This window comes from Passer domesticus, chromosome 1 (genome assembly GCF_036417665.1).
Source record: "Passer domesticus isolate bPasDom1 chromosome 1, bPasDom1.hap1, whole genome shotgun sequence".
In the NCBI taxonomy this organism is placed as follows: Eukaryota; Metazoa; Chordata; class Aves; order Passeriformes; family Passeridae; genus Passer; species Passer domesticus.
Window position 1 is genome coordinate 22500736 of NC_087474.1, and position 22121 is coordinate 22522856.

Consider the following 22121-nt stretch of genomic DNA (forward strand, 5'->3'; position numbering starts at 1 on the left):
GTCTTACCATTTCATGTAATTGGCTCTGAAGCATTTTGCCTGTGTAGCCAAATCCCTTTCCTCTGAAAACAAACAAAAAGCCTCAAGGAAATAAAATATGCTGTTACTTTTTTTGACAAGATCTTTAATCTCAAGTTCGGCATATTCATATTTCCTAACAAATGCCTCTATCATGTCAGCTATCATGGAAGGAGAGATTTCTCTAAGGAACGTTTTTGCTGTCAAAATAGGGCAACTGTTTTGTGTTTTCCTCTGAATACTTTGTTGCCATATATTTAAAAGAATGGTGTTTTAATAATAAGCTTTATTTTAAATTCAAACCAGTCAGACATTTTCAGGACGAAGAAAAGACAGAAATCCAACTGACGAAATAGCTATCAAGACATTCTTCCATTGCAGGACCAGATCATTGTGCCTAGTTTTTAATACCGAAATACTTGTCTAGACTATTTTCAATAATATCTGAAAGGGAAATTCCTGTCTACCCTGTGTAGCCTCTTTCTTTATTAATAAAATAGTTTCAGGCTTATTCTTTGTCCTGAACAAAGCATGAGTGAACTCTGAGAGAGAGAAAGGTGGTATGTATTCAGGGACAACAGAAAGAAGAGATGGTATTTAGACGTGTAGCTATAGCATAAGGCAATAACTGAGGTTATTGCCTTATGCTATAGCTTAATTTTTTTTGTCAAATTGGGTAAGTTTGTTAAGTTCTTCTCACCACTGTTCACCAGGAGCAATATTGTCTGATTTTGTATGTAGGCAACACCTGCTTTCATGTGCCTGAGCTGCCTGAAAGTGGTTGAAACTGGTTTTCCTTAGTCTTAAGGGTGTGGTCAGAGAGGGTGGAACCTGGTCCCCAGCACTAACTTAATGGGGTTCCAGAATAACTGGTTTTTTTCATATTTGCAAACTGTTTGGAGTTAGGGAACAGCCTGGAGAGGAGACATACAGTGACTTGTGCAGGATTTATGTGTGAGGGGGTTTATGGGAGCAGTGCAGGCATTTTTGCAGTGACTTCTTGAATGCATGTGCCATGCATCAGATTTATCTTGGTATTACCTTTCTGGGAACCTGAGGGAACAATACCTGTTTTTCCTCCCTTCACATGAAGTTCTTTTACCATTTCTGTCTCTCTGACCCCAGTACCAGTCATTCAAAGAGGTAATCTTTCCTCTCTGTCATTACCTACCATTTACTCACCCTTAAGAAAAAAAAATTTTTGTATACCTCAAAAGCTAAAGCACATTTGGATGCATGGGGCTTTTATGATTTGTCTTGGTTCTTCCATTTCAGACCTGCATTGTAACTTTCATAATCCTTGCTGGCAAGAAGCAGGAAGGGAGCTGTGTTGTCTCAGGTATTGTTAGGATTCAGAGCTGAGATTCTAAGAATCAGCCTGTTGTTCTCCTTTCATTCCTAAGGTGATTCTTTTTGCTGGTAACATTGTTCACTTTGAACTGGCTCTGAAGTACTCAAGAGAACACTTACATTCTTGCCAGCTTCTATCACCTATAGAGGGGAGAGTTTGCATTATGTTGTACTTCCCTATTGAAAAAGTCAATAGTCATTCCTCAATGTGTGCAGTGCTGACAGGAATAGTATTTATAATATTTTAAGAAGTAGTAAGTGCTGCATTTACATCTGACTAAAGATGATATGGCAAAGGAGAATGAATTTTTAACAAATTGCTCTGTCATTATCTATTTGCAAACTACTAAATGCACTACTATTCAGGACAGAGCAGAAGAAATAAAGTACCTATTTCATCAATCTTGTGCCTTTAAAACATTTATCACAATGCAACACAGAATTGTAGAATAAACTTTCTCATACATTGGCAAAGTAATTGTATATGGTACTTAATGATATTTCAATAATTCATTCAGATCTTGGCTCTTGACTTCTAAGAGAAATGGAGGAGAGCAGTCTAGTAGCATTTCCCTGTTAAAGAGCATTTGTCACTAGCATGGGGATCTAAATCTTTGCAAGAAGGAGAGTTGTCAGAATCCACCATTCCCACTTCAAGGAAAGGAATGGAATCATGTGCTAATTAGTTTTCATCTATTTCTTTCCCCCGTTGCAGAACTTTCCTTTTTGTTCGCGATGGTAACCCCAATAAAAGGAACGTGCACAATGAGACATCTATGCACTTGCTGTGTATGGGACCTCAGATCATGATCTCCGAGGGAGCTCTTCATCCTCGCCTGACACGGCCCTCGGAAGACGACTGCAGAAGAGCTGATTGCCTGCAGATGATCCTGAAGTGGAAGGGAGCAAAGCTGGATGAAGGACAGTATGAACGAGCAGCCATTGATGCTGTTGATAACAAAAAAAATACACCTTTGCACTATGCTGCTGCCTCAGGGATGAAAACCTGTGTTGAGGTAAAAGCTCACCTAGAAGTTTATATTTATTATGAGTAACTGAATGCACAGTGTTTCACAAAGTTTTTTTTTTTCGTGGGGGAGGGAATCTGTTATGTTATATTGAATTAACTTTTAATTCTATTTTTCATCAATTGGAAAAATTGCAAAGATAAACAGCCCAAAAACATACACTGTAGAGAAAAATGAAATAAATTGATTACGTATGCTTTAACTTCATGAAAATAACTCCTCAACATAAAGAAAACTCATGAAGTCATATAAAAATTGGAATTAGTTACAAGACTGTAACAGTGGAGATAAAGGTTTAAAGGTAGGCATAGGCATCTTGTATGTGTAAAGAGAAGTGAAAGAACAACCTGAGAGAAAATTGGAGCTCTTTTTATTTTGCTTTGCAGATGAGACTGGAAATGCTGTCCATGTTTCTAGAACAGATTTGATGTCTTTAATTTACAGTGTCCAGCCTTTTTAAAATTGTCAAAGTAGTGGATAGTAATGAGTAATTGGGAGTAATTTTTAAAGATCTTGCCTCCAATTTATTTTTAAACTGTATCAAGTAATGAGAACTAGTATTTAATTGTGCTGGTAATTTAATATAAAGAATATGAGCAGACATCTAACATTTTCAAAAACAGCTAACGTCTTCATAAGTCTGTCTATTTTAACATCAAGATTTGTATTTTCAATGGCAACAATTACTTCACAGTTCAGCATTTGCATGTGAAATTTACTTTTTTTTCCTTCTGTTCATAATTTCATGTTTATTCAAACTCTGCTCTGTAACTTAGTATCATCAGGAAAGTTTAGCACCTCTTTTTTCACTTTCTCTTCTAGATAGCAAGTTCATATTTAAACAGTAGGTCCCAGAACCTCTAGGATTTCACTGGTGACCTCTATCTGGAGTAAAACCTGATGATCTTTCCTAACATTCTCCGGAGCTGTTTTTAGTATTGGTGTTGCTTTCACTGCCTTCTAATTTTGTACCATCACAGATTTAATCAGTAAGCTGCATATTCTAATAAATAGTTCAGAAGTTTCATATTTGAGTTTCCTTAGGACTCATGAATAGAAGTACCATCTGATTCCGGGTGTTTATATTAGTATTTGTTTTATTGATTTTTCTAGAACCTGTTGTGCTGAGACTTCAATTTGAAAGACTTTCTTTTGTGTCCTTCATAAAGTGTGTGTGGTACATCCACAGAGAATCCAACAGTTCATACCAGTTTTCTGCTATATGTGATATGAGATTTCTTTTACACTTTGTCCAGCAATCAACTTTACAAAAACATTAAAAGATTTACTGTGTGATGTTTTAAAATTATTTATTCTGCATTTTTATGCACATGGTATACAGCTCAAAAAATTGTCAGAGTCTTGTTTATTGTGATTTTGCATTTACCTTTCCCAGACTTTGTTCTTTGCACATTGTTCATCAGGAGACAACTTCAGTTTCTTATTTTCCATATGATTCTGTCCTGTTTTTCTCTCTTCACTGATTATTCTGATGTTTCTGGAATTTTTTCCACGCTTTCTTAGTACCACTTTTTGAAAGTGGGCAGTGGATTTCTTGGGTTTTTATGGCTTCTGCAAGTGTAATGACTCCTTCGGAATTGTTAATGAGTGGTTCTTTGATAAGTAACATTTTGAATTAGGTCTTACAGTCTACTCTGGACAAAGTCAGGACTTGCTTCTCCTCTCATGTGTTTACTGACTTTTGTCTATTACCTAGTGACCTAGGTAGTCTGAAATTTTAATTTCAGAGTAATTTATTAGCTTATATATTTTCTTGGGAGATGCAGTGACAGAAGTTCCCTTTATTTTTGTGTTTTCTTCCCTGCAGCACTTTTATTCTTAGTAGCCATGTTACCTTTATTGTTATGGTTATAGTCGGGTCATTCACCAAAGTTTTTTTTTTGGTTGTTTAATTGCAGAATTGTATTCCACTGGTATTTCTTGGTAGAGTTAATTTGTTTATTTATCAGTTTGTTTGGGGTTTATTTAAAAAAGGGTATATAGCATCACCTTCTCTATGATTCTTGCATTATGTTTGCTGATTGTATTCCACCAAGTTTCCAGACATTGTCTGGAAATATTAAAGTTTGTAATTGCAATTCCCCAGCCTCAGATGTGCACCCCCTTGAAATGAATATTCTTCTTTTCCTTCTGGTTTTTCATTAGTCCTTTATGTAGAAGTTCAGGCAGGGTGTTTTTATTTCCAATATCCAACCCTTCTTTTATTCTGTTAGTATACAGATCATCCTTAGTTTTTTGTGCTTCTAATGAATGAAAACTCAGCTTCCTGATGCCATTTTCTATGCTGCTATTTAAGCTTCTTTCTCTCTGGTTCCCTGCTCAGTAGTGAGAGGAGTTAATAGGATGCTGCTGTTGGATGCTGATACTTAACCTCCAGTAGCACAGCCTGAACCTTGCCCCTGTACCTTCTCTTTCTGCTGCCCCAAGTTGTTACAGCTCCTCAAGCTCCACACCAGCAGTTTGTCTTCAACATGTGCTTAGAAATTATTTACATACTTACTGATTTTCACCAGGGAGGCAGGTCACCATGCAGTCTTTGCTAGCTGAAGTATGCTCAGACCCAGCTACCTATGTACGTGGTAACTGAATTACATAGAGGTGTTGTCTGGCTCTTTCTTTCATCCAAAATAAGTCATGGTTATAAGCTTGATTTAGAGCCTCTTGTGATGTGATTTATTTGTAAACAAATATCAGACTGTCTCCTAGGTCTGTGTTACTACTGCTTTTATGTTGATTGTTGAATTTTTATTCTTTCAGATTTGACAAAGAAACTCATTGCAAAGGACTTTATAAGTTGCTCTCGTTCTCTTGTTTCAGTGCCACTTATTTGATCCAACTTCCCGATAAATTCTGCCTATAAGCATTTCACTCGCAGGTGCTCTATCTATCCTTCCTGAAGATGAAACATTTGCTTTTAAAAGTATTTTTATTTTCATTATTATACAATAGAAGACAAATATGCATTTCATATGAGAAAATGGGAGATAGCAATTAGCTCTGGATGACCTCTGAAAAATGTTGGTGAAAAACACATACATAAAATTATTTGACATAAGAAAAGTTTTTTGGTTGAGAAATGGCTAACGGAAGAAAACTTTAGTAACAAATTTCCAGCATATTTCAATATCTAGTATTTACAAACTTAGACTTCAGATTTACAAGGGATTTGGGCAAGGAGTCTTCTGGCTGTTTCTGCCTTCATGTCCCTACATGAGGCTATACAGCAGTGTTAGAGATAGACACACCAGTTTAAAAAGGTTCAGTTTCAAGAGCATGAAGCAAATGGGCTCATGCAACAAAATCCAGGCAGATTGTAATGTCAGAAAGAATCACAGCTGCTGCAGAGTGAATTGTGGTTCTGGAGCTGGGCTGCAGCTTTTAACTGCAGACTAAAGTCAATTAACTCATCATAAAAGTTCATGGTTTGTGCTTCTCTCCAAGTTATGGTTCTATTTCTCAGTGTCTGTAATGTGATTCATTCATTCAATCCAGGTACTAGACTGCTAGTTCCCCATTTAATTATATAAACTGGGTTATGTTCTCTTGACAATACCTATTGTAATTGAGTAAACCATTTCTGACTCTAATTTGCTTTCAGTTTGTCTTTGAAGAACAATTGACACTCTGATACACATGGATTGCTGTTGGCCAGAGTATGTAGTCCTAACTAGTCATGGCTTCTGCATTAGAAACACAATTTACACCCCAGGTTCTTTATTTCCCCATGGAATAGAAATCCTTGGATCTGAGATATCCTAAATTCTCCGTTCTGTGGTCTGTAGTCCTTCTAACTCCTTCAACAGGGACAGATTTGTGAACAGGAACACTACATGTCTTCACCAAGCCTGAAACCGAGATCAGTGAAGAAATTTAACAATTAGCTCTTTGTTCCTGGAAGTATTTGAGGATTAAAATTCTTAAAAAAAAAAAAGAAAAGAAAAAACCGAGAGAGAGAAAAAAATGATCCTGATCCTCAAGTTGTCTTCCCTCTCTCCAGAAACGGAAGGTCTCAAGTGCCTTTTTCCCATTTTTTTGCAGTGGTTACTCTCACTTCAGAGCAGCATTCCTTTTTATTGTCTCCTTCACTTTCCAGCACTTTGCAGGAAACCCCAGTTCTCTAACTTTGCCTATCCGCACCACATCCAAATAAGAAAAGGAAACCCCACATATAGATCCTCTTGGGCAACAAGTCAACAAGTTGACTTCTTCCAAGTTGATAGTCAAATGTGCAGACTTGATACAGTCAAATATGCAGTCCATTCATGTGTGTTAGACATTTCCTCCAAGCAGAACAGCTGTGTGGAACCCATTGCTAAAGATAGTTTGGGTAAAATTATGTGCTTACCTCAAACTACTGAATAGACAATAATAACTTTCATGCTGAACAGATTTGGTTTTATGCATATACATTCCACACTATCACAGTATATTTGGCATATTAAATAGTATTTTTACAATTGTTTAAATTGCTAATATGATTATTTAGATTATTAATCTCAATTAATAAAGCAACACAAGACTTTTTAACAGTGTTTCTAGAGAAATATGGCATCATTATTAAAAACTTGTTGCTTTGCATATTCCTCATCTTGCAGATTTGATTTTGAGCTGCATAAGTCTATGGAATGTTCTTTCAAATATATTTATTATTCTTTTTCCTCGGAAGGTGTCTTAGTTGCCTCAGTTAAATTTCTCTTAGAGGTTAAAATGAACAGACAGAGTATGATACTCAGATTAACAAAGTTTTGACAATGTTAAGAAGTTTAGATAGAACAAAGGTTAACCATTGGCTGTGTATCTTGGTAAGTGTCCCAGTATCTGTATTTTTGATACTCTGCTATGAAGATCAAATACTCAATGACACTAATATCTTCTCAGCTAAATCTTGTCATTGCACTGGTTTGTGGTATTTTTGGATTTGCTTTTTTTTTTTTTTTTTTTTGAAAATGTGGGAAAGGTTTCCCAATCTACAAGAATGAGTCCGGGTTTGCAAAAGACATTCGATATTCTGCAGTGAGAGATGAAGGAAATTGTCTCTTCTACTGAAGAAAAAAATAAGGAGTGTCTGATCATGATCTAAAAGGCATATATGATGAACAGATAATTTTAGAGAAGTTTGGGGCTTTTTATAAGTATAAAAATTAGAACCTGAGTTTTGAAATACCCTTGATAGTGTTGTTACAGACATCATGCTCTGAAGGCAAGATGTTTATAGACTTATTTAGAAACAAGATGAATAATTTTAGTAATGATATAAAGGTGTCATAATAAATCAACAGAACGGTCCACCTAGGCCTTTAAAATCTGTGGCATATGCTGTCCTTGCCTCTGTCAGGTCAGTTTATAGCAGGAGACCAAGTCAGCAAGTGAAGGAGAGCAGCACAAAGGTTTAATAGTTAGAGACTGCATCTTGGGAAGGTTACTGGCAAGAAACAAGGTTGGTGAAATGGCACAATACTGCACTGTATTAGAATTGCTAGAGTTAGTGTTATTTCATTTCACTTTTTTCATGTCCTCAGAAACAAAGTAGAGCTGCCAATAGTATTTTGTGTTGCTGGTGAACCAGTGTCCTCTGATCCGTCCTACCCAAGCAATCTCTTATTTTCTGCCAGCACAAGTGTGCAAATGGTGGAGTTGTACCCATGTAGAAAGAATATTTAAAGGTGTTTTTAGCTCCATCTTGACACATGCTTGAGGGCCTCAGACCCCTCATTTTCTCTGGGGCACTGACCATGTCAGTAAAGCAGAATTTTTGTCTTTAAAATCTAACTAATATATTATGCAAAATTACCTTGTAGTGTATTTCTTAGATTTTGTGGATCTGTGGAATTACTATAATTATGTGTGAAAGCAAGCAGTAATTTATTTAATAAAAATAGATAATCCTTGTTTCTAAAGACCATTATTATTATAATAATTATTCTGTTCTTGGTTGGATTTTTTTGTTGTTGTTGTTATTGTTTTGTTAACTCGCCTTTTCTTTAGGGTGATATTGGAGTTGCTAATAAATAACTGCTTACTTTGCCATTTTACTTTTCAGCTTCTAGTAAAACATGGTGGAGATTTGTTTGCAGAAAATGAAAATAAAGATACCCCATGTGACTGTGCAGAGAAACAGCACCACAAAGAGCTGGCTCTTAACCTGGAATCTCGAATGGTATTTTCACGTGATCCTGAAGCTGAAAGCATTGAAGCTGAGTATGCTGCTTTAGACAAAAAAGAGGTCAGAGGATACTTTAAATCTGAAGTATTTTGCACATTTATACTTGTAGCAGTTACATTGTGGCACAAGTCTGCAAGTATTTCAGTAGGTACTGTACTGTGTACTTTGTATTTGTAAACAGTTCTAGCGCAGCTCTTTATAATTTTCAAGTTAAGCTCTGAGAACATAACAAATGCATTGTCAAAAGTAAACAGAAATTTTGTTCATATCTTAATTATGTGGACTGTCCTGTGGGCATTGAGGCTGGAAGAGATACAGTGAGGCCAGTAAGCTTGGAAACAGTTTCTGTAAACCAAACATTATTTAATTTTTTTAATTATTATTTCTTAAGATGCCTTTTTGTCTTCAAAATTAGGACAAAAGAAATTCTGAAAAGTAGAAGATCTGTGGAATAGAGTAGGGAAACTTCTTCTGGATCTTCCTGGACTTCCTGGGTTGAATGTTACAAAAATCACTCAAAACTGACTAGTGCAGGACTTTAACATAGTGCATTTGCTTTCTTGTTTTATAACATGATGCCTGAAGCTACTACATACCAGAGTTTGTATGAAAAACAGGTAATAACAAGTGGTGTTACTTCCAAGTAAACTTTTGAAAGAGAGAGACAATTCACTGACAAAAAAATTGGCTTGAATTTTGTTATGCCTTACAGGCAGCTGTGATTCCATAAAGATAAATTGCCCAAAAAGATTCTGAGTACAAGTTCCCTCCCCATTCATTATTAGATTTTAGTTAACTAAAAGTCTAAATGAAAATACATAGATAAATTATATGATTCAGTAAATATTACAAATTATATCTGTTTAAATTAAAAGACAATAGATTTCTCTATGGTTACTCCCTTCAGAAATAGCATGGCTTGGCCTTTTACTAGCTGGCTTCACTTATGACCTAATGATATTTAAAAGAAAATACATGAGTAGGCTTAGATCACGTTAACTGTTCCCCTGAAAAATGCCACTCATTGTCACTTTTATTTGAGATTGAGCAAGTCCTTGTGATGTCCATTTAATTTTTGGACTATTTTTCTTGGATAAATTCAAATCTAAACAGCCTTAATTAGATAGTTTATTCCTAGATGAGACATTTAGAGATGAGGTTTAATATATTTAGTACGTTGAAATAGCAAATGTAATTAACTCATTTTAATTTGAGTATTTCCATGTAGAGGCATCCAAATTGTAAGAAGATAGTTTGAACTTTTATTCTCTCTTGGCAGAAACACTTCAAAAGTCTGCAGCAGTTTCTTGCCACAATTGCAGTTTACCACTCCTTTGGTTATGCAAGTAGAGCTATTTGGAAGGTTATGTTTTCAGCTGGATCACAGCAATATTTTGGCTTAAAAGAAGAAAAAAATTTGAAGAGTGGTTATCTGTAACTGTATTATTTAAGTTGAATCATTGTTATCGTCATATTTATTCCAGGGGTTTGCTGGCATATACACCAGCACAGGTAAGAAGACAAGGAACTTACAGATTTGGGTGGGACAAGTCAGGAGCCACTTGAATAGGCTTTTCTGCAAGAGAAGATGTTGTCTCATGCCTGTTTAAGGTAGATGCTGAGCAAAACCAGCTGAAAGACTTGGTACAAGGGACTGTACAGTTGTCCATTTCACATACCAGGGCAGCTTTCCCATGTTTTCTAAATGTTCACAAGCCAAAAAATGCCAGCCTGGAATTTGGCACACCAATTGATGACCTTGGGGATTTACATAGAGCAGTTCTGTCTTCACATCCTCCCTGCTGATTTTTCCCCCTTTCTTTATGACTTTCCAGTGGGATAATTTCTCTAACATCTTGTTTATCTCTTAAGAGAGTAAGTGCTGGCACAAGGGAGATGCCAAGAGCATGTAGCCAGGAGAAGTTAATCTTTCAGTCCTAGCCCTCAGAGTGGCTAAAACCAGTTGAGAAACCAGCCTTAGGAAGAGTTGCACTGAGCTGCAATCCCATTGACTGCATGTGCTCATCCTCCAGGTCAGTATACAAATGTCTGCCATGGGCAGTGACAGCTGCACTTACCACTGCCTGTGGTGATGCCTCTGTCAAAAGCCCCAGAGCCCACCTGCTTCACCAAAATTGCCTCTCAAGGATGATCATCTACTGTTTTCCTCTCAGTTTCATTTTTATATATTATTAAACACTGAGGCATGGACTGTACAAAATGCTTGTTTAGCATAGTATTCAGCTTGTAATTGTTGCCATTCAACATTCTTCCAAAACAGAAAATACTCATTCATGAATAATTAAAAAACTTTGCACACTAAGAAATGCATTTTTCAAAGGAACTGCATCTTTTGAATGAAGGTTACAGGAAAAGATAAAACATTTGAAAACCATGAATAGGATTTCTTCCCGGGCAGAACAGCTAAATGGGCTTAACTCCAGTGTTTAAGATCTGTAGTAGTTGCTTGAATGATAGTACCCCCTATCTCCCCTTCAGAGTCTGCCATGTTTACAGGAGAACACAATCCTTTTTTACTCGATTCTTTGCTCTTACTTTGTTGAATAATCTCAAAAAAAATCTTTGATATGTAAAATCTAAATCTATCTTTTAAATCTAATTGAAGATACACTAAATAATATGACATAAAGTGATAGTTCTTAAATTGATTTTATAGATTTTGCTTGTTCTTTTGCACAGTCTTTTACATTGTGATGTGTTGTAGCATGGGAGCATGTTTGTCTTGGTGATGAATCCCTGGGATAACTCAGACTGAAAGGGTCCTTCATTTCAATCAAATCATGCGATGTTTTGAATTTACATAAGAAACACCTGGGAATGAGCAGCACCTCAGAGCAGATGTTCCAGAACAGTTTTGGCTCTCAGTCAGACACAGCGAATTACCTTATGCAACAGCAAAATATATAATTTCTTCATTTCTTTTACGTATGTTCCACTGAATACTGAAGAAATACACTGCTAGTGAGTGTATCACAGATTTACTGTGTGAGTGTATTAAATTAAATGGATTTTTTTCAATTCTTGAATTGCTGTCATATAAATATATAAGTAATATAAATACCATTAGTACAAAGAGTTATCTTAAATTATTCAAATTTATTTTGTCTCTACAGGTACAGAATGGTTTATGACATGAAAGGAGAGAAGGGGACTACATTTACTTAAGATATATGTAGTCTCAATATACATATAGTGCATATAATTTTACTTGAATGACTTAAATGGAGTATAAATAATTTTTTTATATATTACTCCATTAACTGCAGAACTCCATCCACCCAGAAAGAAGGATGTTTACATGTAGTATTTTGTCACCATTTAATTACATAGTCATCACTGTAGCAAAGAGTTACTTTGCCCTTATTTTAATGGTGCTTTAAAAGTGAAGAAAGTAATAATAGTTTGAAATGAAGTGTTAAAATAATCAGTTTACATACTAAAAGTACTTTCAGGAGGAAAAAAAAGTATAATTTATGATATCTAAATGTAAGTAATGAGAATTGGAGAAGAAAAGAATTTCAAAGAAGGGCTTTTGAAAATACAGAAGTGTTGGGATCTGTAGTGAGAAGCTCAGCAATGCATTAAAGTAGTAACTCTTAAAGTATATTTCAAAATCATTATATAGTTAAGTGATGCTAATATTGACCAAGGCCTTTTTCACAGCAAATGTCAATAAAGAGTTCCTCCATAAATGACCATTAAAGAAGGTCGCCAAGCATCATAAACTGTAATCAAAATCCTTTACATGGATGCAATCCTTTATGGCCTTGCAGAGATGTCATTAGTGTTCAAAGCAGTTAAAAACAAACCTCTGTGATATTACATCCTGGATGTACATCCTCTAACTAAAGACTGTATCTTCATATGTCTCTACAAGAATGTCTTGTACATATTAAATTTTTAAGGCTCCCATTGTATAAAGTCTTCACTTCGGAATTTCCAGATTGACCTCCTTAATAGTGCCAGTCTAAAATTTGTTTTCTTTCAGCTTCTTCTGTGGGCTCATATGTCATTTTATGAAACAAATGTCTGATGTTTCAAACACATTCTTAGGGAATATTTCCCTCATTACTTAAAAAGATAAAATTAGGATTCTTAAAAACTGAAGATCCAAAACTCCCTGCTGGGTTGTGTGGAATGCTCCAGCTGAGGTAATATAGTAGTCTGTTACTCAAGGGGAGATACTTGACAGTGTTTGACCTAGAAGCGGTCAGTTAAATATAATTCTGAACATATCTGCATTTCAGGATAAAATACCAGGTCCTAAAATATGCTTATATGTTGCAAGTTTAACAGAAAAGATATTTTTTCCTTATGATGTGTACGGTCTTCAAGAGTTGAGTATGGTTGTGCTGACACAGCTGATTGCTTTACAGTTGCAGTTCAAAATGGAGTTCAGATTCAGTCATGACCATTCTGCTTCTATTTTTTTGCTGTACATGCAGCACAATTATAATCATTATGGCACACAGTTGTTTCTATCCTTGTCTCTCTGAAATGTTTTTAAAAAATTATCTCTTTTGTAATAAGTTAAGAAGGTCAGTCAAATTCCAGCATGCTGTTAATCCAAGTGGCCCAGATTTATTTCAGTGCAAGCCATTAACGTTCAGGTTGTCCTTTACTGAGTCATGCATGATCAGCACTGGAAGGACATAGAGAAACTGCCTGAACTTGAGCAATCAAGATACAGGTCAGGACACTCACAGGTCATTTCTCTTCTGCTTTGCTTGCTTTGTCGACAAGAGCAGAGACCCAGCACAGGTCTGTGGAGCATTACTCTTGCTGATGACAAAGTTTCTAGTATGGAGAAGCACCTGTTTATTTCACTGATTAGCTAACAGGAGACATCTTTGTGTGAGTCAGTCATAAGCTTTAGATGCATTGTGGAGTTAATTATGATGTCTGGAATACAGGAAGCAAGTTACATTTTTAGACTAGGTGTCTCAAAAGAACAAAATCATTTCAAAACCTAGGGTATCCATTCTGCTCATCACTTCTGCCTTCAGCTTGTTATGCTTAAAGGGGCAGCAGACTTTTCCTCCAATTGCAACCTTTCAAGGGCAGAACCAGTCTTTTGCTTTCTGGCTATGTATGCATGCATACATTTCTGTCCTTAAAATCTAGCACTGGTGAGTCCTGGATTATGGTCTACATAAAACCAAAATATAGACAGTAAATAATAATGCATAGTCTTAACTGTCATTATCTGTCACAACTGCTGCTGTGTCCGTCCGTCTCCAGTTGCTGGAGACAATTGCCATTTGGTGCCCAGGTTCCTGATTAGTTTTGAGCATGTAACACTTTATGTCAAATGCTTTAAATATTTTGTTAGCTACCCTTTAAATAAATAAAACCAGTTCATGTAAGAATAGTGGTTTTTACATATCCTTTCTGTATCCATTCTCTTTACAGACCCTCCCACTTTTTTTTTCCTCTTTCTACCCATAGGACATTTTCTCTGTGCAACACTAACAAATGCGTTATTTGCTGTCATAGTCTTCCTGTCTTAGTTTTAAAAATGAGTCTGCAAACATATGTGTGTATCTCTGCTCTCTTGGTTGGAGCTAATTCAGAATCCTAAAATCACTTATTTTTGTCTTTCTGATTTGACCTTTTTTAATGCTGTAATAAGGGGATGGATCTCCAGACCAGGAAGGCAGCTAGATGATCTGCTTTCTGTAGAGAGAGTTGGCCATTGCTTCTCAAAAAGAGTTTTGATATCTCCATGTACAGTATATCCCCAACCTTGGAGATAGCCAAAAGCCATCTGGGCATTGTCCTGGGCAGCTGGCTCTGGGTGACCCTGATTGAGGAGAAAGGCTGGAGCAAATGACATTTGAAGGTCCCTTCCAACCTCAGCCCTCATAGTGTTTCTATGAACATCTAATTGCACGTCTCATCTGTCCTATTGGGGACTGACTTTGCTTCTGAAAGAGTGGATATTGCCTCAGAAGATCCAGATACTGGGTTGTGCTCAGAAACTTCTCACTGTCTAATGTCTCAATGTATCCTCCTCCAGACCAATCCAGAATTAACAGGTCTCGATTAATGTATAGTCAGAGAATCTATATGCAATGTATGATAACCTGTCCTTTGTCTAGATCTTCTCTAAATCCTTAATTCAAATTGGGTCATGCATTCTTATATTTGAGGGCTAATCAGTGAATCAAAGTTAATCTAGATTCTGTGAAAATCTCGCTTTTTCTTGGGAGAGAGAGAGAAAGAGTCAGGGTTAGGCTAGCTTATCATTTGAAGATGGCTTCCTGCTATAATGGAGAACTTTAAGGAGTTCTCCGTGATACCTGAAAGAAATGCTTTTAGATTTTGAAGTTTACAAAAATCATACTATAAATATTACGAAGTGACAGTGTTTCCATGTAGCTTTGCATGGTTATTGCACGGTGAAAAAATTTTGTCCCCTACTGCCTCACAGTTGAGATGGTGATCAGTAACAGTGCTTTGAATGCTTTCTTTTTAATATTGTATTAGAGACTAACTTGAAAATATTAGAAGTAAATTATCTTTTTTCTTCTTCAAGCCATATGAGGGGCTTAGACTTCAAGACCTGCGCAGGCTTAAGGACATGCTGATCGTGGAATCTGCTGACATGCTTCAAGCCCCGCTCTTCACTGCCGAAGCTCTACTTCGGGCACATGGTAATCCCAACCTTAAATGGCTAAAAAAACTGCTTTCAGCAAATTCAAAACCACAGTTTTATGCTTGCATTTTATTTCCAAGGAAAAGAGAAGTAATGGTTAATAGCAGGAAACAGACCACACAGTACTTTAGTAAGAAGTACAGCTGCAGTTTGTCAAAAACCATTGAGGCAGACAGGGAAGCTGATAGAAAAGTGATTTAAACTAGGAATTATAATGGAAGACAGTTTAACTTAAGCAGTGTGCAAAACAGAACCACCCTGTTTTGGTGAGAGACACAGGAGTAAAACTTACATGGTTTTGTATGTCAGAAAAGTCAAATTCATCAAACCTATTTTTGTCTGATCATTGGTTTTCTGCAACTATGTATTTGTATATAAAACCAGCTCAGCATTTTTAAATGTATTTTTGCTTGCAATAAGAGCAGTCTGACCATTGTAATAAGTGGTTGGAAATTGCCTTGGGGTTTAAATTATATGAGTATATGTCCTTTGGAGGTTTTTTTATAGTTACACTTTTCATACAGGATATGCTTTTCCATGTGCATATCTGCAACTCATTTATTTTCACTGAAATAAGTCTGTATTCTTGTTCAAGTTAAACTGGGCTTGTCAGAAAGGGGTTATACTGGATTCAGTGTGTTTTCTCCAGACAAAAGTATCTCTGAAACTCGGTGTAAGCTTTAGGCTTTGATTCAATGATTCAAAACTTATGCTTACTGAAGCATCTGCATTGTTACTTTATGCCAAAGGAACTACTCAGGCAGTTAATGGTTTGCATGCTCATCACTGTGTTGCTGGATTAGGCTTTCATACCCTATTATTTTTGTGGGCTCCTTGTTAAAGTCAGTGGGAGAGGGACAAGTGAAATAGAAAGACATTATTTTAAACCCACAGCTTTTGGTACACTTTTATGAGGAGTTGTAGTACCTGAAACTCATCTCTTGTACATTATTTTCCATAGCTGGTATTTGTGTTCCTTTTAACACTGAATTAAGTAAACATGAACTTGTGCCAGTATGATAATATTTAAGGCACGGTCCTTCCATATATATTTATGTTGATTCTTTGTTCAATTCTTATATTTAAAATATGTGCAACATTTGAATGCTATGTTGTATTCCCAGAGTAGTCTCAGTAAGGCTAAAAATTATAAATACTTGACTGAGTAGGCTCCATAACCTGTGCAGATATTTTAAAGAGGAAAATTGTGGCAGTACTGTTCAAACTCTCAGCTCAGTCTGCAATTAGTTGAAAATCAGTGTGGTTGATGTAAATGGTGGAGAAATGTCTGTCAGCATCGAGCAAGCAGGAATTGAAAATTGAGAAGAAATCAGTCTGTGTTGGAAAGGTCATTCTACTGATGTTGCCTTAGTGATGTTCTGGTAACTTAATGCAATTGGCCAGTGCACAGAAAGAAGCACGGACAATTAGCAAGTCATGAGAAAGTCAACTGTTTTGTCTGTAGCTGTATTGATTCAACTTAGTAAAGGAAATAACTCAGGTATTTACAGAGGTTTAGAGAATTAACATCAAATGACAAATTGTATTTTTTTTTTGCATTAAATCTTGAAATTCACAAAAGAATAACATAGAAAAATAATAAGGTATAAAAAGCATGTTATAAATTCTTGGAAAGATCATACATATATACTAAGTTTAATAGTTTACAGGTATATAATATTTAATCCACCAGATTTTGCTTTCTTTTATTGTACAACTATATCAATTTATTGACACAGACATTAAGAGTATATTTACCTTTTTTTTTTACTTAAGAGACAGAAGCATGTAGAATTAAAGCCAAGATTAAAGAAAATGTTACTGTGGCCGTCACGAAGGCAGATAACTTTGCAGTTTTTCTACAAGTGTTTTTCAACATTGGTTCTCTTCTAATTCAGTATGCAGCAATGGATTTCAGGATAAAAAATAGGCAGTTCAACAAATATACCTTGTGTTTTGCTAAAATTCATAAGTTAGTGAAGAGAACAAAGTGGATCCATTTAGAGTCTTAGCCCTTGCCTATTTTAAAGATACAGTGCAACAAAGAAGGTCAAGAAAATGTCTAGCAAATTTTATCTGTATCTTAACATCAGTCAGCCCCTCTCTGAAAGGTTTTAAACTCAGGGTAGTATGAAAAAATGCTGTAAATTTTGACGTGTAATTGTGTGGGTGCATATCTTCAAAGAAATTAAATTAAACTAACCTGTGATATATTTTAGTTTAGATAAGTAAGGACCAGATCAATAAATCATCTGCAGCTCAAAGAGGTTTTTTTTTACAGAGGCAATGCTTTTACTAAATTTGGTGCTTAGAACACATATCTTTTTTTCCCAGTACTAATATAGGATAGGAGAACTATGTTTTCCTTATAAAAATAAAACATATTTTGGTTAATAACATTGATGTTTCTTTGGAAGTACCCAGCACTTAAAAAAATCCCCAAACTTTAAAATAGTTACTTAAAGCATCAGGAAAAACTTGGAATTTCTAATAGTTTGTGAAATTCAAGTTTGTCTGATCTGTTTGTAGTATTGATGAGTTTAGATTCAAATCTGTGTAGAAATTTAATAAATTTATACTTAAATGAGAACTTGTAAGTATTTTTGGTAGAAAAACCTGCTATTCTGAAGATATCTTTAGTATTAATCGTTGGAATCACAAACAGAATGCATTTCAAACAATTGTGAAGAAGTATTTGATTTAGTTTTAAGATATTATATTTTGTTTCACTAGTTTTTGTAAATAAATGGGCAGTGTTAATTATGAATAAAAGTAAAACATTCACTAACAATTATAGAATAAAATGTAGTGAGAATATATGAAATTTTCTTTCTACTCAGGTGGATCTTTTTCCCCCTAGAAACAATATTTATATGCATATATATATATAAAGACTGGAAACTCATTAAGTCACAATCTTCTTGTAACCTTAGTCTTCTTCCTGTATTTCCTGTCTTTATTAAAAAAAAAAAACCAAAAACACAACAGACAAAATTAAATCCATATTAAACAATTACTTTTTTCTTATAAAAAATAAGAAAATTCTTTGGTGTGAGGGCTGGTATATTTTCGTATTTCTGCAATAGTCAGTAGAGTTCTGGTTTTCAGCCAAGCGTTCTAGCTACTACAATTGCTGTAAATAAATAACAAAAATAATGTTAAGACATATTACAGGGAGAGGAGATGCTTGTCATGCAATTACATTACATATTATCTGTGAGTTTGTTCTCTGAAATGTAATGGCTAAAGTTCCATTCAATCGTATTTCATTGTAGTTATTTATTTTAATTATTTTTGTTTATTGTTCTTTTGAAGGTGCAGGTACAAAATACATTTTAAACATTGTCAGGTGCATAATTCCCTCTATCTCTGTATTTCTTGAAGACTGGGACAGGGAGAAGTTACTTGAAGCCTGGATGTGTAACCCGGAGAGCTGCTGCCAGCGTTCCGGGGTCCAGATGCCAACGCCGCCTCCGAGCGGGTACAACGCGTGGGACACGCTCCCTTCTCCGCGCACCCCGCGCACCACTCGCTCCTCCGTCACTTCCCCCGACGACATCAGCCCCTCACCAGGAGACATGGACACAGCTGTGGTAAATTTATAAACAGATCTTAAACCAGCAGTGCTAAACAGCTGATTTCTAAACGCAGTGCAGCTGTGTAGACAGGGGAGCTGCCAAAAGTACCTCTGTGAAAGTATGAAGGGTTTCTCTTTCCAAAAGTGGTGAACAGGGAAGTTGACACCTTAAACATCTATATGATAAAACAGTTGAGCACCTGGCAAATACAAACCATTCTGTTTTTACCTTGGCTGTCATTCACAAGCTCTCATTTTAGACAGCTTCAGTCACATCAGTGCATTTGGCTCTTTTGAACTTTTCATCTCATCCCTATCAAGATGTTCGCTTTCATTGTATCCATTTCCCCAAATGTACGCAGTTCTGTGAACCCTGCCTTTTGAAAATTTTTTCTTTAGAAAACAAAATTGTCTTTGTCTGCATTTTGAAATGTCAGCCCACTAGTGTACTGTAAGCTTATAATTACTTTTACTATGTGTGGGCTGCTTCAAGGAGTTTACAAAGCTATTGCAAATTTGAAATATGAAAGCGCCTTTCATTAAAATCAGTGTGTCTCTTTTGGAAGACAGAGTTCCCTTTTTAATAATCCACAGCTGCAACATTATAAAACTATTGCTCCATGATCTAAGCATTTTTTTTTTAGAATATTACATGCGGTCTTTCAGATGGATCACCCCTAAATCTCATATTAAAATTAAGATCTTGCATTCCTGCATAGAAATATTTTATTTCTTTAATTGTAAAATGCTGTAAAAGAAGCTCTATCTATAGAAGGTATATTGTTATTGTACATTTATTTCCATTAGCAGTTAAATATTGTCCGTGAATAATTCCTAATTAAAATGTTGAACAGGAGATTGTATATCCTCAGTTTTACATTGAGTGTTTTGTTTTTCATTGATGGACATTAACCAGGAATGCAGGTGTGGGTAATGTTTGCCATTATAGATCTGGTGTGTCTCAATCCAAGTTCCAGAGTTACACACTTAATGTTCCTGTCTGTTTAAGAACCTTATTTGAACTATCAAATCTCATTTTGCCAGGAAAATGAAAACTAAAAGGAATAGATAAAATAAAGCCACAAGGTATAAAGCTCCTTTACATGTTTTGCATTTGCATCTTATTTTATAAACAGTTCTAGTAAATGTTTTTATTTGATGTTTTAACTCAGATCTTCATTAAATTCCTTACTTTAAAGATACGTTTTAAACAAAATTTACAGCTCATACAAATTTAAGAGATTCCTTTTTAATGCATTGTCTAATATCATTTTAAAATATTTAATTTTGGCAAGACAATAAGATTAAATGAATGAAGGAATAATACATATCTTCACTGAGTTTTACACTTAAAAGCCTTTTTTTTTTGTTAGATTTTGTTTTGGCTGTAAGTCCTTTCAAAGTGGCATACCACAGGCTAACTTTCTGAAAATGTCATATGTGTATATAATACCTAATGCACTGAAAGTTGAAATACATTTTCATGGTGTCTTTGTTTCAATGACAAGAAAAATCCTTTTGTATTTCTTGAAGAGCATTAGTATTTATTTCCACACATAGCCATAAGCAGTGAGTATTTTCATCCCTACTCTTTAACTCTTTCAGAGTAAGGGTCTCAGTATTCAGTGTTACTTTTTCTTTGGTACCTACTTCTGTAAAATTCAGCAATTATATCTTATGTTGGAGTATTTGTACTGTAGCTTATTCTTCCTTTTGATCAAGTTGCAAAAGACCTCAAAGTCTTTTTTAAAAAATTATATATATGTAGGTTATTACTTAAAGTATTTGCTGCTGCTGTGCACTTAAGCTGCTCCACCTTGATTTAGACCTGACTGTGTGAGATGCTAAACATTTCCTGTAGCCTGTATCAAACTAATTTCTAGCTGTGTGTGAAGCTGATGAAAAACAGCTCCATTTGCACCTAGAACTCTGAGATTCCAACACTCTGCAGGGTGAAGCACTTCCTGAGCTCAAGGACACTGCAAAAAGCAGCTCTGTGGATAGAGTTTTATAGAAACAGAGATACTAAATCTTTCCCATTCCTGTAGCTTAAATAACACTTTTTTTCTGGATACAGCTTGATTTTCTTCCCCTATTGAGCACTGCTTTAAATTTTTGCTGAGATTTTCCAACATAACTCATTCTGCTAACAATACAAAAAGCTTAGGGTATTTCTTAATCAGAAGCATTTTTGTCATTTACAGTGTGACATTTGCATGTGTAATATTTCTGTGTTTGAAGACCCAGTGGATATGCCTTGTGGACATGACTTCTGCAGAGCTTGCTGGGAGGCGTGAGTATCTGTGCTCTCTGTCATGTGAGAAACTTTCATACTTGCTGTGTTGCAGAGGAAAGGACAGAGTTATGGTCTCAACAGCTAATGCTGAAGTACTGTTTGGGTTTCAAAGAGTTGCTGGTTTGAACCTGTGGAATATTTTAGTTGTCACTCAAACAACCATTACCAACTGGTTTAGGCTAATGTAATGTTTGTTGAGGTTCTGACAAAGCAAAATTCTTTGTCAAATGTTTGAAGCTTGTGTGTAAATAGATAAGCATACTCTTGATTTGTCCAGTGTGTGTGTGTGGTGTTGGCAGCATTGGGGTTTACAGTTTCTAAATTAAGAACATGCTTAATTCATCTCTGAGTTTAGCACACTAAACCTAGGCTGTGAATCCATTTCCAACCAGAAAAGCAATTAAAAATTCTTTCTTTATGTTGAGGGTTAGTAACTGAGGGGTAGATTTCACTTAGAAGTGCTATTAATCTAAGGCTCTTGTTACTGCATAGGTCAGAGTAGTCATGCTAGTGAAAAACTCAGACATGGATAATTATGGTAGAATAAATATTAATCATATTTCCCAGCAATAATTATATCTGTGTGCAGTGCTTTGTATTCATCTGTGTCCCCATTCAGGAGATTGTACTACTTGATCTCTACCCCTGTAGTGTCTTGTTACAGCACCATTTCTGCACAGCTCTTCCTGCTGCAGATCATTTCTGTGAACCCATAGGCCTGGTGCTAAGGAAGAACACTTTCTTTTCCATATGAGCTTTCCAAAGGCAGTGCTTTTCAGTGGCAAGAAAACTGTTAGTTGTGCTTCTCTGGCCTTGCAAATCCCTGGGCAGGATGTAGGAGTTGCTGGTTTGACGTGGTGCTTCTAATTTGGCTGCGGGACTGTGTGTCCTTTGTGCAGGACACAGGGGCCAGCTCAGAGCCACAGGCTCAGAGCCACAGTTCAGTGGCAAGGGAGGGTGGAATTCAGCTTTCTGAGCCAGTCATTCCT

The 22121-nt window shown here is 35.8% G+C and overlaps 1 protein-coding gene across 4 annotated transcripts in view; it reads left to right on the forward strand.

Annotated features, from left to right (window-relative positions):
• Positions 1–22121, forward strand: part of ANKIB1 (ankyrin repeat and IBR domain containing 1) — an 85345-nt gene that overhangs the window by 43520 nt on the left and 19704 nt on the right. For all 4 annotated transcript variants that reach the window (XM_064409892.1, XM_064409910.1, XM_064409905.1 and 1 more), the window contains exons 3-7: positions 2084–2384; positions 8458–8640; positions 15140–15257; positions 18644–18852; positions 21041–21129. In XM_064409892.1, coding sequence (XP_064265962.1) covers positions 2084–2384; positions 8458–8640; positions 15140–15257; positions 18644–18852; positions 21041–21129 — 900 coding nt within the window. The remainder of the gene's footprint in view (positions 1–2083; positions 2385–8457; positions 8641–15139; positions 15258–18643; positions 18853–21040; positions 21130–22121) is intronic.